The sequence below is a fragment of the Mesoplodon mirus genome, assembly GCF_964341445.2.
Source record: "Mesoplodon mirus genome assembly, chromosome: 18".
Taxonomy (NCBI): domain Eukaryota; kingdom Metazoa; phylum Chordata; class Mammalia; order Artiodactyla; family Ziphiidae; genus Mesoplodon; species Mesoplodon mirus.
The window spans coordinates 14002328-14021267 of record NC_138994.1 but is presented as its reverse complement, the minus strand read 5'-3'; the positions used below and the strand labels follow the sequence as shown (position 1 = coordinate 14021267).

Genomic DNA, 18940 nt, shown 5'->3' with positions numbered 1-18940 from the left:
CATTGAGGACTCATTTTTAGAGGGCAGGTGGCCTTATTGCTGTGTGTTTGAGAGGGAAGTCTGTGACCGAATGGAGAGACTTGGAGATGATGGTCTGGAGGCCTGGGGATAGTTGGGGCGTGTTTGACCCCTGATGAAGGCAGAGGTGGTACAGCCACATGTTAGGTCCACTGAACAAGTTCTCGATGAAGGGGAGGTGAGAAGGAGAGCAGCACAAAGGACAGACCTGGGGAGTGTGGTCTGGGTGACTCAGTATAGGCTGATGCCAGTGATTATGGTAGGGAGCCCAGAGGGTGGGCATGTGTGGAGCATGACGAGGAATTCGGCCATGGATTTGTTCAGAGGTGCCATCCAGGAGGCACATGTAGTGTGAGAAAAGAAGGGAAGCTGAGTCATGGCCACATCTGAGGATTGATGGAGGAGGATGGACCAGGGAAGAGGTGAGAGACAGCAGTCAGAGCAGTCTGAGGAAGGAGGAGGGGGGCGGACAAAGGGGAGGGGAGAGGAGGAGAGAGGGGTGGAGAAGGAGAAGGAGAAAGAGGGGGAGAGGAGAGGACAGAGGGAAGATGAGAGGAAGGGAGGGGGCGAGGTGACGATGGTGGTGGTAGTGATGGTATCGGTCTTGGTGGTGATGAAAATGATGACGGTAGTGGTGATGGTGATGATGACAATGATGGTGTTGGCGGTGGTGATGGCAGCAGCTTGGCCTAGGTAGTGATAGTGGGGATGCGAAGGGCTATAGCAACAATAAGTGTTTTGTGAGGGATGGTGGCATAAAGCTCCTGAACTGCCAGGGGCCTGGAGCTTTCTTACATGGGACCACCACCTAAGACAGGTGTCCTTTGAGCAGACCTGACCTTCCTCTTCCTACCCAGCAGTTCCCTGGAAGCCCTTGCTTCCTACTTGGGAAGGAGAAGGGTGGAGTGAAATGTTTGTGAGACCCCAGACCAAAGGCAGAATTGGCCCAAAGTCTAACATTACGTTTATTCCTCCTGGGGAGTTCTGAGAAAATCTCTCAGGCATTTCTGTTTCTTGGATCTGAACTTGAGGTGTTGCTCATTGCCGTAGAAGGATGGAAATAGCATTATTCATACTCACATTCCCAGTCGAGTAATGTGCAGTAATCTTTACTAGAAACCCCAAAGAAGCACAGGCAGTACCGCTGCTGCAGCACAGGTTTCCTCGTTACGGGATTCTGTCGTGAGAAGACCCACCAAGCAGAGACCCCAGCTCCTCCCCCAGGCGCTGCCATTACTCTCCTGCAGCGCAACAGCAGCGTTCTCTGTGGCTTCACCAGACCGAGAAGGGCCACCGCTGCCAACTGGGCCACAAGGAGCAGAGCCCCTCTGGAATGTGCACGAGGAGGGGCCACATCCACAGGGAAGGCAGAGTCTGCAACAGCACTGCTTAGGCCTTATTAGCATATAGAGTCAGCAGGAGACCATCCTGGAAGGAAATGAAACCTGGAGCCCCATTCCCTTTCATTAAGCCCAGGGCCAGTCTTCCTTTGCCCCTTTGTCCCGTTGTTCATTCTTCTGTTTTCTTCCTCTCTCGCATCCCCCGAAACTTCCATGCTTGTTTTTTTATTACATCTTGAGATTTGGACTTATAGTAGCAATGCCCAGCACAAGAGGCAGTACTTTAGAGACTTGCGTTGTCATTCAATACACCCAGCTACACTTGTCACAGGTCTCCCAAATGGTGAGATGCTTCCTGTGCCATGGCAGTCCCTCCAGCCACAGAGCCATTATCCCGGGCATTCTAGTTTTGAAACAAAACCTTAACATGGTGTGGTGACATTTAATTTAGTGCTTCTTATTTCAAAGCCCTTAAAAATATTAATTAATTCCCATAAAACCCCAGGAGGCTTATTATTAATATCTGTAGTGCCTTTCATGCTGGTCCATTAATGTGTCCTTTCTGTGTGATAGGTAAGAAAATGAGGCTAAATCATTTTTTGCACCCCACAGGAGAAGACCTTGATGGAGCCAAGGTCAGAAATAACGAATCCCTAACTTTATTGACATCTCCGAGTAATGTCAGCCCCTTGACCTTGTGTGTGGTTTGGAAGAACAGCACTCCTGTTTAGGACTAACCTCGGGGGACAGTGAATGGTCTTTCAGCGGAGCCTAGATTTCACAAATCCTAGCTGGATAGCAGTGCAGAGGGGCAGGCCTGAGAGAAGCTGGGCGGCAGCAGTGAAACGTGGGGCCCAGACAGAGCAGGAAGTACCGTTGCCTCGCCAGATAAGCGCCTCGCAGCGCATGGGCACCCAGTGAGCCCTGCCGGCCTGGGAGATGCTGTGCGATGCGGCTTGTTCATATTTTGGGGTGCTTTGTCTTTGAGTGACTTCTTCACAACTGTATGCCAGGTTTCCTTAGCCCCAGGAGCAAGAACTCCACTCCATGGGGCAGGGCACGAAATGAGGGGCTCCTCAATCCCTAGGGTTCAGCTTGTGGCCTTTGGTCATCTCCCTCCTCGCCACCCTGCTCTCTGGCAGTTCTGCATGGTCTTTTCTCCTGTGTCCCTGCAACTTCTGACTTGAGAGATCCTCTGACTCTGAAAATGGGTCCTTTGGGTGACGTGGCTTTCGTGTGAAAGGAGGGGGCCTCCGCCAGCTCCAGGCGGCATGGTGAGCACAGGCCTCCCAGAGGAGGGGTGGGAGGGTGCCTGTGTGTGACTCTGGTGCCCCTTGGCCTCGGCCGAGCCGGGCCGTGGACCCGAGGCAGTCCACTCTCCACCCTGCACGGGAGGCTGCAGGAGGCTCCTGCGGGACCAGCTCGTGAAGGCAGCTGCAGGGGCATCGGGCTCCCACACCGCGGCCACTCTTATCCAGTAAAGTTGTTGTGAGTGGTGACGAAGGGGGCATGCAAAGCGGGCTGTGCTGCTTACCAACAGTGATCACTGTTACACTTACTGCTGGTGGGAAATTTCCGGAAGTAAGTATGGGCAGGGGAATAAACACATATGCACTGAAGATTTATTTGCTGTTTTCTTCACGTTGTCTGATAAAACCGGCCGTGATTTGAAAGTATTGACGATCAGTCAGTGCTGTCGTAACCGCATGGCAGGAGAGGTGGGTGGAAGTGGAGTGGTTCGCCTCACCATTGCCTCTTGCCCTTACCTCACCAGGCACAGACCCTGCACTCTCTAGAAGTTCCCCACCACCCTACTGCTCCTGGTCATCACTGTGGTGGGGAAGAAAGGGCACATCCCTGCACGGCTCTCCCGGGGTGCCCTCTGAATGCGTGGGAAGGAGGCCCCTTCCCTCATTTCTTCTAATGGAACGGTTTGATTTAAGTTGGTTTTCTCACACCTTTGTGGAAATGCTTTGGTTTGGGAGGGGAGCAGTTTCTGTCTCACGTACTGTTGTCCTAACCCTTGAGCCAGCCCCACATGCTCAGAGCTGGCCCCCCGAGAGCCCCCTCGGAGGGGAGACAGCTCGAAAGCCATTAACCTCATTTGAACTGAGTTCCTTTCCAGTATGATTCCCTGTTACTGCTCTTGGTAGTAAATAAAAATGCTTTCAGGGCCTCCCTGGTGGCGCAGTGGTTGAGAGTCCGCCTGCCGATGCAGGGGATACGGGTTCGTGCCCCGGTCTGGGAGGATCCCATATGCCGCGGAGCGGCTGGGCCCGTGAGCCATGGCCGCTGGGCCTGCGCATCCGGAGCCTGTGCTCCGCAACGGGAGAGGCCACAACAGTGAGAGGCCCGCATACCGCAAAAAGAAAAAAAAAAAAAAAAAAATGCTTTCATTTCTTTTGTGCTCACAGGGAAAATAAGTAACAAATTCAGAACTCCTCTTGGCACGCATTAAAATTATTTTGCAATTCAGCCTTTCCCTCTTTGTTTTTTTGCTGCTCCCTCTATGAGCCACCTGGAAGCCTTCCTGGGAGTAGGGAAAATACAGGTCCGATATTTCCTAGCATCTCCCTCCACTCCAGCACAGCCCAGTGAGACTTAGTAATGCTCACACTCACACTTCCCATCAGCCCTTGGGCCTTGTCATTGAAGCTCCTGGTGATAAAATGGTCTTCTGAATTCTTCTAGTTATTTCTACCTACCCAGCCAGGATGTCTTTTAAAAAACACCTGTATCAAAAAAGCATAGGTATTTATTTTAATTTACATAAAGGCCCAGGTCAACGTGTCTACCAAGGTGGGATGTGATTTGCTGCCTAGTTTGGCCATTCCAGCAGCTCTGATTCACAGAAAAATCTGAATTCTAGATTTATGCAGGTCATGTCACAGTGGCTGAGGGGTTTGGGCTGTAACAGTAGTTTGCCTGGGTCCTATGCTCAGGCAGATGTTTTGGGGCTGGGGAGTCTGTGACTTTTCTCATTGTGCTGATGTGGATGTGGTTCTGGAACATGTGTCCAAAGTCATGACATCTTAGTAAAAGGTTTCCTTTTTTGCCCCCAGCACTCGATTTTCATTTATCAACTACTCTCATCTAGTTTTATGGGATTAGCCAAAATTTAGTTGTGTAGAGCCTGAAGACTCAGTGCCCTGTTTCTGTCTCACCCAGAGCACAAATAAGTAGTTTATTGGTGATGAGTCAGGAATGTTTTCCTGCATCCTTTTTTTTTTTTGGTGGGGGGTCACGGGATCTTAATTCCCCGACCAGGGATCAAACCTGGCCCCTGGCAGTGGAAGCTTGGAGTCCTAACCACTGGACTGCCAGGAAATTCCCTCCTCTATCCTTTTCTTAACTGCTTAATATGCAGAATTCCATATAGCAAAGTAGAAGAATTATTGAACATCTAAGTACCCACCTCCTAGACACAACAGTTTTTACATATACACTTTCTAATTTTGTGCTGAAATTCGCTTGTGTCACTTCAGTGTCAGATAGGATTCATCATTTTGGTTTGTTTCATTACAGATTATTGTAATCAATGTCAGTAAAAGTTTGATAGTCACTCAGCAACTGTTTGCTAATAACTGAGCATGTTGTGAGAATATAAAAACAGAGCTGGGTACTGAAAGGCACACATGAAACTATAATCCGTGTCTGCCCTCGTGGGGTTTACAGTGTCCATGGAGCTCAGACAGCTTCACAGGAACATATGACAAAGAGTATAAGTTAGTTTAGTGACAGAAAAGATTATTCCTGCCAAAGGGGACCAAGAAGGAATTCTGCACAAGAGCTAGATGTTGAACTGGTGCTCCCAGAACATGTGGTTTAGGTGAGCCAACACAGGCTGAGATGCCCACCTGGCTGGAGGGAGCAGGTGACACGGCTGCATCCCCAGGCCGGGCACAGGCTGCATGCCCCTGAGTGCCCCGTGTCCTCAGCCCCCACTTCCACACAGACCCCATCTCTCCTGGGGCCAGCCTTGCTCTGGTAGCGTGGGTAATGCGCAGCCCCTCTGTCAGTGTCAGATTAATGCACATTGCCTCGATGAGAATGAATTTGAAAACATTGCATTATGTGTTGGCTTTCTCTAGTCTCCTTTGTGACACAGTTTTATTTTACAAATAGCATTCTGGACCTTATGGAAGAAACACAGGGAGAGACCACTTTGCTGGACGCTAACCTGCCACCTCAGGGCAGGGTCCTAAAATTGTCCTGCAGTGGAATAGGGTTTCTATCCTTTTATTAGTTTGCTTACAGTTGGAAAAAATTGGGGGAATCTGGAAGAACCTTCTTCTGAGTTTCATCATCCTGAAGCTTCTGTGTTTGTGCCCCCAACGCTCTCAGAACACACGATGCAGTATTTCACCAGGATTTTCTACTGTCAGAAATTGCATTATTAGCACGTATTTAATTAGGTGAAACCAAATGTCATCTCAAACATGGAGGAACTAATGCTCTGCGAGGTGAGCCACATTTTCCTGTAGTTTCCTCCCGTGTAGCTCTTCATTTTCCTCTGAAAGGTCAAGACGCCTCTCTTTTTTTACACGGGCCTCTCACTGTTGAGAGGCCTCTCCTGTTGTGGAGCATAGGCTCTGGAAGTGCAGGCTCAGCGGCCATGGCTCATGGGCCCAGCCGCTCCACGGCACGTGGGATCTTCCAGGACCGGGGCACGAACCCGTGTCCCCTGCATCGGCAGGCGGACTCTCAACCACTGCGCCACCAGGGAAGCCCCAGGACGCCTCTCTTAAACGTAGGCTGCAGGTCATCCTCAGGCCTCTGTGTCTGCTTTCCATCTCTGCTCCCTCGACCTCCCTGCTCTTCTTTTGAAACAATGTCAGCGGATGCTTCCTGAGCAGCACCTGTCACTGTGTGCTGAGCCCTGCACCAGGTGGCAGGGCCACAGCGGGAGCCATGATGCTTCAAACACAGTTTCCTCGCCGTTCATGGTCCTTGTTCTCACCACTGTTTTCTTCAAGTGATATCATGGCACTGGGTTGGTTTTTTGTTTGTTTTTTGTTTTAAATTTAACATTTTAAATAAAGTTTGAGAACTTTATCAAAGTAACAAACATACACATTATTTTTTGAAAGTCAGAACATAATCCCTACCTAGAGGTAAACCCTTTTAGCTGTGTTTTTTGGATAGATATGCCCATATTTTAGAACAATATGTGTATGCTGCTTTTTATTGATTTATCAACTTGAGGTGTTTTTATTGACTTCCTGGTGTGGCTTTAGTGCTTTTATACACATCACTTCCATGCGACCATCTAGTATGGTTATAGATTTACACTTTCAGTTCTTTTTTATTGGGAATTTACCATTGAAAGTTCTTTGAAACCAAACAAAAGGAAATGAATATAAAGTGGAGAGACTCTTCTGATGACCACGTGTACCCCTCACCCAGCCTCAGCGTCCTCACCACACTCAGGTTATCTTGAAGTTTGCACAGTTTCTAATGAAATAAAATCAGTGTTCATAACATTATGACTGTGTGAACACTGTTCTCCAAAAAGCCAGGAAACGTGTTTGGACCTAATTCTGGACTGTGTAGTAGCTCCCTGGTCTGCTGGTCTCTCTGGGCCCCGACCCTCACCTTTTACTTAGAGAGGCCCAGAGGAGGTTGGAGTGTCGGGGGGCAGGACCCCTCATAGCTCTCCTTTCAGTGTTTTCCTGGCTGTTCTGGCATATTTAGTTTCCAAGCGAACTTCAGTAGCAGCTTGTCAAGCTCCGCAAAATAGGTGCTTGTTGTATTTATTGGGAACGTGTGGACTCTTAACGTGGGGAGAACTGATGTCTTAAGAATGTGGGTACATCCTACCCAGGCAGGGAGCATCTCCCATTTGTTCAAGCCTCCTTCTGTTTTCCAGGAGAGTTTTACAAAATTTCCTTGTCAGGGTTTTGTATATTTCTTGTTAAGTTCAATCTTCTTGTTGCTTTAGAAGTGGGGGTTCCTTACAATTTTAACTATCTATGGTTTGTGTGTGTATATATATATATATATATATATATATATAAAGGCTGTTGATTTCTGTGTGTTTACTTTAGGTCCTGCTAATTAATTGAATCCTTTATGTTCATCAGCAAGGGTCCAGGCAGGAGTAGTGGGAGGGGGTAAGCAGGGCAAATATGACTAAGCAAGAGAGGGGCAGTTTGCTTCCTTACTTTGTTGTCTTTTTGAAACTATTCTCCCTTGCTACCACATATATTATAGCTTCCTGTGTTTAAGCAAATTCTCTTCCATGTTCCAGACAGTTTTTCCAAACAGATTCAATGCTTGTAAGAAATACTTTTGATATCACAGGGATGCTACCTTTTACTTGTGTTACCATGTGGCAGGCATTACTTATTAATCTCATGGGATCTTCACAGTAGTTCTCAATAAATATTTGAGTAAATGAATGTTTACAACCACCCTGTGAAGTAGTCATCATCCCAGTTTATAGATGGAGAAATTTGAGGTCACTTGTGCAGGGTCCATTAAATGCAGACTTGGAGTAAAGGATAGAGTTTTGTTTGTTTTTTATTTATTTATTTATTTATTTTTGGCTGCGTTGGGTCTTCGTTGCTGTGCGCAGGCTTTCTCTAGTTGCTTAGTTGCTCCGCAGCATGTGGGATCTTCCCGGACCAGGGCTCAAACCTGTGTCCCCTGCATTGGCAGGTGGATTCCTAACCACTGTGCCACCAGGGAAGCCCCAGGATGGAATTTTAATTCTAGGTATTCCCATGAATCCATGATAAGTTTCTTACTTTTTTCTCCTGCAACAGGCGCGATACAAGCAGAGCCTCGATCCAACTGTGGATGAAGTGAAGAAGCTTTGCACGTCTTTACGTCGAAATGCCAAGGAGGAGCGGGTCCTCTTCCACTACAATGGGCATGGGGTGCCCAGGCCCACTGTGAACGGCGAGATTTGGGTCTTCAACAAGGTGGGCGTGCCATAAAAGGTTCCTGTGAACTGAATTCATTTCTCTTTTTACAAGAAAATCTGTAAGTTTTGGTGGTTGCCCACAGGTCCTGTTCCCTTGTAGCTTCTATGGAACCATTGATAGATAATCCGTTTCCACAAACCCAAATGCAAGAAGATTGAATAGGGGCTTGGGCCAGTTACCTGGTGGAAGTTTGGGGATCCTTTCTTTCTTTATGTATTTGGCCATGCATGTGGGATCTTAGTTCCCTGACCAGGGATCGAACCCGTGCCCCCTGCAGTAGAAGCGCGGAGTCTTAACCACTGGACTGCCAGGGAAGTCCTGGGGATCATTTGTATTTCAGTGATAAAAGTTGAAAAATAATCAGGCACAGGGAGTTGTTTCTTTTGCGAAACATGTTAATGAAATGGCTATCTAGGGAAGTCATGAGGTCTGGGGGTCTTCTTTTGAGAATCAGTCATGTTCCTAGAAGGTAAAATGGTATAAGTATTCCAAAGAGCTAATACGAAGCAAGTCTGCAGACAGGCCTTCAGCTCTGCTCTCTCCAAGGTCAGTGTAGCCGGCCTCCTGCAGTCCCTTAATCAAAAGACTGTAGATGAGGGACTTCCCTGGTGGTCCAGTGGCTAAGACTCCATGCTCCCAATGCAGGGGGCCCGGGTTCAATCCCTGGTCAGGGAACTATCCCACGTACCGCAACTAAGAGTTTGCATGCCTCAACTAAAGATCCCGCATGCAGCAATGAAGATCCCTTGTGCTGCAGCTAAGACCTGGCACAGCCAAATAAATAAATTTAAAAAAAAATTTTTTTTTTTAATTATTATTTTTTTTTTGCGGTACGCGGGCCTCTCACTGCTGTGGCCTCTCCTGTTGTGGAGCACAGGCTCCAGACGCACAGGCTCAGCGGCCATGGCTCACGGGCCCAGCCGCTCCGCGGCATGTGGGATCTTCCCGGACCGGGGCACGAACCCGTGTCCCCTGCATCGGCAGGCGGATTCCCAACCACTGCGCCACCAGGGAAGCCCCCAATTTTTTTTTTTTTAAAAGGGACTTCTCTGGTGGTCCAGTGGTTGGGACTCCATGCTCCCAGTGCAGGGGGCCCAGGTTCAATCCCTGGTCACGGAACTAGATCCCACATGCCGCGACTAAGAGCCCGCATGCCACAACTGAAAGATCCCACACGTAGCAACGAAGATCCCACATGCCACAACTAAGACCCTGCTCAGCCAAATAAATAAATAAATAAATAAATAAATAAACAAACAAATATATATATATATATATATTTTTAAGACTGTAGATGAAAGTGAGGGGTAAACGACACCCCTTCCCACCATCCTGGGTCCTATGCTGCAGGCTCTTATCACATCCTCCGAGAGGTGGTGCCTGTAGGTGTGAGCATTCAGCCCACCTGGCAGCTCCTTACACGCTGGAGCACATGAACCAGGACAGGAGCTCACCACACCTGAGTTCTGACTTCAGCCTCACCACTTGTTAGCCCCAGGACATGGACAAATGAGAAGACTTCCTAGACCTCTGTTCCTTATTGTGGAAGCTGCTTCAAAGTGAAGGATTAAAGTACCCAACACACCATTCACATAGTGAATTCTCAGGGGACGTCCACTCTTCCACAGGTGGCCAACAGGTAGGCAGACGGGACAGTTGGGGACCTGGAGGAGACTGAGTGGAGAAGAGGCCTGGACCCAGCTCCTCCCTCAGGATAGTGCCCTCTCTGCCTTGTATGTACCTAGATACCAACTTGATTTTAATAATTTTTATTATTATATAGATTCAAAATTGTAGTTATAAAAGAAGTAGAATTAAAAGAAATATGATGTCATGAACCACCAACCATCCACCAGCCGGTTCAGAAAATGAGCCTACAGGGTCCCTGCATGCCCTCCTCACTTTCACCCCTACCCCACCCTCCCAGGTGACTGGCCCCTGAATGCTGAGTTGATCGGTACCATGCTTTTTATAGCTTCCCCATCTTTGGGGGCTCTCCAGACACACGGGGGTTGGGTGTTTTCTGGTTGACGGGATTGGGGTCATTCCTGCTCAGTTATGTGCTGAGGGTCATCCCCCAACTGCTGTGGCTGTGCTTCCTCCCTCAGCCCCGCTGGTGGCCCTCCCAGTGCCTCCTGTGTACACAGACATTGGGTCTGTCCCGTCTTTGTCCAGTTCTAAACTGCCTGCGTGTTTGCATTACCCATGTCCTCCCAACACTGCGGGGGTAGGAGGGAGGTGGAGCACTGCGTGGTGGTGCAGTCCAGTCACCCCAATAACTGTGAGGCCGGTGCCCTCTGGTTTCTGGGTCTGCCACATAGGCTCCCCCTCTTGCAGTGCTGTTTCCTGTTTTTCACTTGGGTTGTGTCTTTTTCTTATTTCTTATTGAAGGAATTCTTTATATTCTGGACAGTAACATTTTACCATTTTTGTTAATTGCAAATGTCCCTGAGTTTATGGCTTGGTTTTTTGGTTTGTCTGTTTGCTTCCGTTCTCTTGTGTTGTCCCTTAGTAGACAGGAGTTCTTTATTTTGAAGTGGTCACTGTTCAGTCTTCCCTTAGGATGTGGGCATTTTGTATCTTCTTTAAGAAGACTTTCCTTATGCCAAGGTTACAGAAGTATTCCACTATGTGTTCTTTCAAAAGTGTATTTTTGTCTATTAATTTGGGTCTTTAATCTACCTGGAACTGATTTTTGCACATACTGTTAGGTAGGGGTTCAAATTCTTTTTTTTTTTTTTCAAACGGATACCATTACCATTTATTATTATTATTATTATTATTTTTTTTTTTTTTTTTCTTTTTGCGGTATGCGGGCCTCTCACTGTTGTGGCCTCTCCCGTTGCGGAGCACAGGCTCCGGACGCGCAGGCCCAGCGGCCATGGCCCACGGGCCCAGCCGCTCTGCGGCATATGGGATCCTCCCAGACCGGGGCACGAACCCGCATCCCCTGCATCGGCAGGCGGACTCTCAACCACTGCGCCACCAGGGAGGCCCGGATACCATTACCATTTAATGCCAGCTTTGGACTCGTCAAGTTTCCTTAGTGAGTGTGTATGTTTCTGAGCTCTCTGTTCTGTTCCATGGGTTTCCCTCTGTGCCCGTAAACTTTTTTTTTTTCTTAATAAAATTTTTTTTTTTTTTTTTTTAATTTTTGGCTGTGTTGTGTCTTCGTTGCTGCATGAGGGCTTTCTCTAGTTGCAGCGAGCAGTGGCTTCTCTGTTGCGGAGCACAGGCTCCAGACACACAGGCTCAGTAGTTGTATGTACCTAGATACCAACTTGATTTTAATCATTTTTATTATTATATAGATTCAAAACTGTAGTTATAAAAGAAGTAGAATTAAAAGAAATATGATGTTGGGCTTCCCTGGTGGCACAGTGGTTGAGAATCTGCCTGCTAATGCAGGGGACACGGGTTCGAGCCCTGGTCTGGGAGGATGCCGCGGAGCAACTAGGCCCGTGAGCCACAACTACTGAGCCTGCGCGTCTGGAGCCTGTGCTCCACAACAAGAGAGGCCACAATAGTGAGAGGCCCGTGCACCGCGATGAAGAGTGGCCCCCGCTTGCCACAACTAGAGAAAGCCCTCGCACAGAAACGAAGACCCAACACAGCAAAAATTAATCAATTAATTAATAAACTCCTACCCCCAACATCTTCTTAAAAAAAAAAATATGATGTCATGAACCACCAGCCGTCTCAGTAGTAGACCAGGGCTCAAACCCGTGTCCCCTGCATTGGCAGGTGGATTCTTAATCACTGCACTACCAGGGAAGCCCCTGTAAACTATTTTAATGAGTATAGGTTTTCAATGATTCTTGACATTTGGGAAGGCAAGTTTCCCTCCTTTGTTCTTTTTGGTCCTTTGATCTTCCATGAAAATATTAAAGCAACTTGCCAATCAGTGGATTAATGGGCGGAGACTCAACATCTTTATATTGTTGAGTTTCCAAGCTCTTTTTAAGCGTTTATCAATAATATTTTATAATTTCATAAAGGTTTATATATATATATTTTTTGTGGGGTGCTGCGTTGGGTCTTTGTTGCCGTGCACAGGCTTTCTCTAGTTGCGGCGAGCGGGGGCTACTCTTCGTTGCAGTGCGCAGGCTTCTCACTGCGGTGGCTTCTCTTGTTGCGGAGCACAGGCTCTAGGCTTGCGGGCTTCAGTAGTTGTGGCACGTGGGCTCTAGAGCGCAGGCTCAGTAGTTGTGGCCCACGGGCTTAGTTGCTCCGCGGCATGTGGGATCTTCCCAGACCAGGGCTCGAACCCGTGTCCCCTGCATTGGCAGGCGGATTCTTAACCACTGCACCAACAGGGAAGCCCGCTACTTTATATTTTTTGATGTTGTTAAAAATGTTTGCTATAAAAAATATATTTTGCGAGTTTTTATCAGGGTATATGGCAAGGCAGTTGATTTTTGTACATTTATTTTATGTCTACTAATTTTGCTATTCTCTCATTGATTCTAATGATTTGTACATATTTTAAAACTTTCTTAGCAGACCACCACATGGTGTGGAAATCATGGCAGTTTTATTTCTTTCCTTCCCGTCTTGTTGTGTTTGCTGTTCATATCTTACTGTGCCTCCAACGCCTCCCAGAGCGTGGAGTGGTGACTGCATGTCCTTATCTCACCCCTCATTTCTAAGGGAGTGCCTCCTGTGCGTCAGTGTATGATGTTTGCTATAGATATTTGTAAAAAGAATAAAAAATAAGAAAACCCCTTATCAGATGAAAAAAGTGCCCTTCTATTCCTAGTTTATTTTTTCAACTCATGAATAGATGTTGCTTTTCCCCAAGCCATTATGTGTGTGTGTGTGTTAGATGACGGTATGATTTTTCTCCTTTAAACTGGAAATGCGTTGAAAGGTATATGATTTTCTAATATTAAATATACCTCTCCTTTGTGGGATAACCTAGTGTGCCTTTATCAATTATGTGTTTCATACAGGGGTTAATTCTGTTGTTGGTATTGTGTTTCGTATTTTTACATCTGTGTTCACGAGTGAGATTGGCTTGGAATTTTTCTTTCTCTTGTTGTCTTTGGATAATCAGTGTAACTGTGGCCTCAGAAAATAAGTTGAGGGAGTGCTCCACTTAGATACACAGGGATTGTTTTTGTGAGATTTGAAGTACATGTTGTCTGAATATTGGGTGAAGCTTACAAATCAAGCTGTCGGGCTGGTATTTTGTATGTGGAGAGATCTTTGACTACCTATTTAGTTTCCTTCATTGCTAAAGGGCTATCCATATGTTCTGTTTCTTCTTGAGTGAGCTTTGCTAACTTACTTTTGTAGGAATTTGTCCATTTCAGCTAAATTTTCAGATTTGTTGACCAAATGTGACTCATATTTCCTTATTAATTTTTCAGAGTCTGGGTTAGTGATGTTTCTTCATTCATTTTTGATATTGATACTGGATACCTTCTTTCTCTTTTCTTGTTGATCACTCTTACCAGAGGTTTCTGTATATTTCATTAGTCTTTTCAAAGAATCAACATTTAACTTTCCCTCCTCCAGAAGGATTGAAAGAACAATAGAATGAATACTTTTATACTTTTCACCTATATTCATCAGTTAACACTTTGCCACATTTGCTTTAGATCTCTGTATAGCTAAATATTTTTTACCTTAGCCATTTGAAAGTTACAGATATCATGACACTAAAAACAAGGACATTTTAGTACATAACTATAATACCCTTAAATTGCTCAAGAAATTTAACATCAACTCTATAATATCATTTAATAGGAAGCCCATAATCAAAATTTCCCACTGCCTCAAAAATGTGTGATAGTAAGCATTTTATGTTTGTTGATTTGGTTTTGCATTCAGGATCCAGCCCAGGTTCGTGCATTGCATTGAACTGTTAGTCATCTTTCTCAGTCTCCTCGAATATATAGAAAAAGAAATTGCTGTTTGCCTTTTTTCTTTATTGACATTGATATTTTTTTAGTGAGGTTATTTTATTGTCTTCTTGTAGTAAGTTATCATCTTTACATGTCAGTCTTTTTTTAAAAAAAATAGGCATTATTTTTTTTTACAGCAGTTTTAGTTTTTAGAAAAATTAAAAAGTACAGAATTTCCACATACAGTCGTCCCTTGGTCTTCACAAGGGAATGGTTCCGGGACCCACTGCAGATACCAAAATCTGTGGATGCTCAAGTCACTTAGTTGGCCCATCATATTCACAGTTCCAGATCCCCAGATCAAACCCACTGAGGATCATGTAGTCCTGTATGTATTTAGTGGAAAAAAATCTGCTTATAAGTAGAGCTGCGTAGTTCAAACGCATGTTGTTCAAGGGTCAGTTGTATTCTCACTCCCTACCTGGCCTACACCTTGCCTCGGTGTGGTATATTTGTTACAATTGATGATCCAGTATTGATACATTATCACTAACTAGAGTCCATAGTTTATACTAGTGTTTATTCTTCGTTTTGTACAGTTCTGTCGGTTTTGCCAAATACATAATATCATGTATCCACCATTATAGTATATTGGATAGTTTCACTGCCCTAAAATCCTGTGCTCCACCTATATCTCCCTTTCTGCCTGTCCTCCCCAACCCTTGGCAACCACTGATATTTTCACTGTCTCTATAATTTTACCTTTTCCAGAGTGTCATATAGTTAGAATCATATAGTATATAGTGCTTTAAAACTGGTTTTTTTTCAATTAGGCTTATGCATTCAAGGTTTCTTCATGTCTAGATAGCTCATTTTCTTTTTACCGCTGAAAAACATTCCACTAGTGAAGGACATCTTGGTTGCTTCCAGTTTTTGGCAATTGTGAATAATGCTGTTCTAAACTTTTGTGTAGATTTTTGTATAGACATGATTTCTTCTCATTTGGGTAAATACCTAAGAGAGCCATTACTAGACCAGCTGGTATGTTTAGCTTTCTAAGAAATTGCCAAACTCTGTTCCAAAGTGGCTCTGTAGGTTGCATTCCCACCAGCAACGAATGGGAGCTCCTGTTGCTCCACATCGTCCTCAGCATTTGTTGTTGCTCGTGTTTTGGATTTTAGCCATTCTAATTAGGTGCACAGTGGTATCGCATTTTAATTTGCAATTCCTTAATGACATACGATGTTGAGCATCTTTTCATATGCTTATTTGCCATCTATATATTTTCTTTGGTGGGGTTTCCATATCTTTTGCCCCCTTTTAAATAGGGTTATTTGTTTTCTTACTCAGTTTTAAGAGTTCTTTTAATATTTGGGTACAAGTCCTTTATCAGAAATTCGTTTTTAAAATATTTCCTCCCATTCTGTTATTTGTGTTTCCATTCTCTGAAGAGTGGGCACTGACTTTTTGGAGAGTCCAGACCAGTTATCCTCTAAAATGCCCCCCATTCTTTGTTTTTTTCATGAGTTTATATCAGACTGGATAAAAAGCAAAATCAAACTTTGTGCTATCAGCAAGAGATGCACTTTAAATACAAAGACACATAAAAGTTGAATGTAAAAAGGTGTATCATGAAATACTAGTTGAAAGAGAGCTGGAGTGGACATATTACTAATTAGAAAATAGACTTCAAGACAAGGAGTTTTGTCACAGATGAAGAGAGACATAATGTGTAGACGGCTAATAGGAGAGTTAAAGATACATAAAGCAAGATTACGAGGGCCAATGAGAGAAAGAAACACATCCATAATCCTAGTTGGATATTTGAGTAATCATCTGGCAGTTATTGATAGGTTAAAACTGGTGTTAAAATTGAAGATAACATTGATAATTAAAAACTTTCTCACAAGGAAAACTCCAGTCATGGTATATTATATTTTTCTAAAAAAAAAAAAAATCAGTTACTATTATAAAAGACTATCAGGGCTTCCCTGGTGGCGCAGTGGTTGAGAGTCCGCCTGCCAATGCAGGGGACACGGGTTCGTGCCCCGGTCCGGGAAGATCCCACATGCCACGGAGCGGCTGGGCCCATGGGCCATGGCCGCTGAGCCTGCGTGTCCGGAGCCTGTGCTCCGCAGCGGGAGAGGCCACAGCAGTGAGAGGCCCGTGTACCGCAAAAAAAAAAAAAAAAGGACTGTCAATCACTCTGACTCAGTTAACAGAACCCTGCACCCAACGCCCACAGAACACACATTGTCCCGGGCAGGTGGACCGCTCACTAAGAAAGGCCTGTGCTGGTCACAGAAATGTCATAATAAAGTTTGAAGGATTGAAATCATTCAGAGTCTATTCTCCAGCCACAGAATCTGAAATTGTAGGCTAGCTGGAAAATCCTCAAATATTTGGAAATTAAATGACACATGTATGAAAAAAGGTATCACAAGGGGTAATAAAAATAATTCAAACTTATAAACAATAATGAAAAGACGACTTGTTAAAATTTGTAGGATACAGCTAAAGCAGTGCTTGTATAAAAATGTATAGTTTTATTAAATCCTTATACAGAAGGGAAGAAAAGCTTAAAATAAAAATCTAAATATCTACCTTAAGAAACTAGGAAATGTTGAGCAACTTAAACTCAAAGGAAGTAGAAGGAAGAAGTAATAAAGAGCACAAATCAGTAAAATAGAGAACAGGTGGTAGAGAAAGTTAACAAAGCTAAAATTTGATTTTTGGAAAACATCTGTAAAATTAACAAGTCTTTGGCTAGGTAGCAAGAAAAAAGAAGATACAATCAACATTTAGGAATGAAAGAGGGGATATCGCCACATATCCTATAGACATTGAAAAGATAGGGAATGTTAATAATGTTATACCAATACATTTAATAACTTAAATTAGATGGAAAATACCTTTTAAAATACAGCTGAAAGCGACCCAAAATGAAATAGAAAATCTGAATAGCCCTAGATCAATGAAAGAAATTGAATTCACAGTTAAAAACCTTCTTACATGTTGACTCATGGGTGAATGGATATTTTTATTTAAGTATCATCTTATCATCACAGTGTTTCCTGATCACTATATGTAAAGTGTTAAATCATAGATGGAAAAAGGGAAGTGTTCTTCATGATGCATAGGAAGTACAGTTTACACCAAAACTGGAAAGTGAATGTTCTCTGTTTCCATCAACATTTGCACTGTCTGCACCAGGGGTTCTCAAAGTACAGGTCCCAGACCAGTAGCAGCAGTATTCTTGGAATTTATAACACATGCAGATTATCAGACCCCATCCAAGACTTATGGAAGCCTATTCTGGGGAGGGGCCCAGATTTCTGCGTTTTAACGAGCCCTCTAGGCCATTCTGATGCACTCTCATTTGAGAATTCTTCCTCCATAAGTCTGGTTTTCAAATGTAGGACATCTGAGAAGTCAGTTAAGATATGGTCTAAGGTTTTATGTCTCAGCATCAAGAAAACAATATTTTTTAAAAACTTTAAAGCTCTTATAAAGAGATAGCCCAAAGTTTTCTATCACTTCTCCTGAAGAAAGAGAATTTTTACTGATGGTCTTCAGCTATTGCAAGCAAACACAAAAATGCTAGAAAGGTCAAGTTTACAATAAAATTAACAGCTTCTTTTGGAGAGGGGGACAACTGCTGTATTCTCAATATGGATAAAGTAACAATTACAACAAATGTTAAATGTGGTCTGGCACAAATATTGCTTTTAAAAAATCACAAATCTTTTTTTTTGTTTGTTTGTTTGTTTTTTTTGCAGTACGCGGGCCTCTCACTGTTGTGGCCTCTTCCGTCTCGGAGCACAGGCTCTGGACGCGCAGGCTGAGCAGCCATGGCTCACGGGCCCAGCCGCTCCGTGGCATGTGGGATCTTCTCGGACCGGGTCACGAACCCGCGTCCCCTGCATCGGCAGGCAGACTCTCAAGCACTGCACCACCAGGGAAGCCCACAAATACATCTTTTTGATAATAGCACATTTAAAAACCTTTATGATCCATCTTTCAACAGACTCAGTAACGAACTATATACTAAATCAGCATAAGAGGCATCTATTTGATAGTGATATGCAGTTTTTCCAAACCAATAAATTCTATTATTTAAATAACATTTATTTAGCATTACTCATAAGGTAAACAATTATTGAACTGTAGTAAAGGAAAGGCAGAGAAAGTATCAACAAAGCCAATAAACCTTCAGCCTTAAGGATTTTAAGAGACTAGGAGTTTGCTTGTGACTTAAACCCTGCAGTGTTTGGTTCACAAGTACCATTGCCCCATACCTAACATCTCTGGGCCATCACCTCCCAATACCGGTTCCTTCAGAAGGAAGATGAATCTTCTGCTTACCCATGCCCCTCTGCTCTCCTTGGAGGACAGCTGTATGCAGACGCCCTTACTGTCCAGGGGAAGCCAGGATGACACATCCAGATATGCCTGTGGTTCCTGTCTATGAGGTCAGAGGAAGCATGCATCCTTGGGGGCTTTACCGGAAAGCCCTTAGGAGGATGCCATTTTACTATGGCTAAGACTTCTGACTCACATTCTGAGCTCTTTGGGAGAAGATGTACAGACCTTCCTCAACTTACAGTGGGGTTATGCCCCATAAACCCATCATAGTTGGAAATGCCAAAAGCTGAAAACACCTGTGCTACACCTAACCCACCAAACATCATAGCTGAGCCTCGCCTACCTCAAACATGCCCCAAACACTTACATTAGCCTGCAGTTGGGTGGAATCATCTAACACAGAGACTATTTTATAATAAAGTGTTGACTGTCTCATGTA

The 18940-nt window shown here is 44.6% G+C and overlaps 1 protein-coding gene across 2 annotated transcripts in view; it reads left to right on the top strand.

Annotated features, from left to right (window-relative positions):
• The window catches only part of RPTOR (regulatory associated protein of MTOR complex 1), a 339786-nt gene that overhangs the window by 149606 nt on the left and 171240 nt on the right, over positions 1-18940 (top strand). For both annotated transcript variants that reach the window (XM_082603639.1, XM_082603638.1), the window contains exon 4: positions 8126-8284. In XM_082603639.1, the coding sequence (XP_082459765.1) occupies positions 8126-8284 (159 nt within the window). The remainder of the gene's footprint in view (positions 1-8125; positions 8285-18940) is intronic.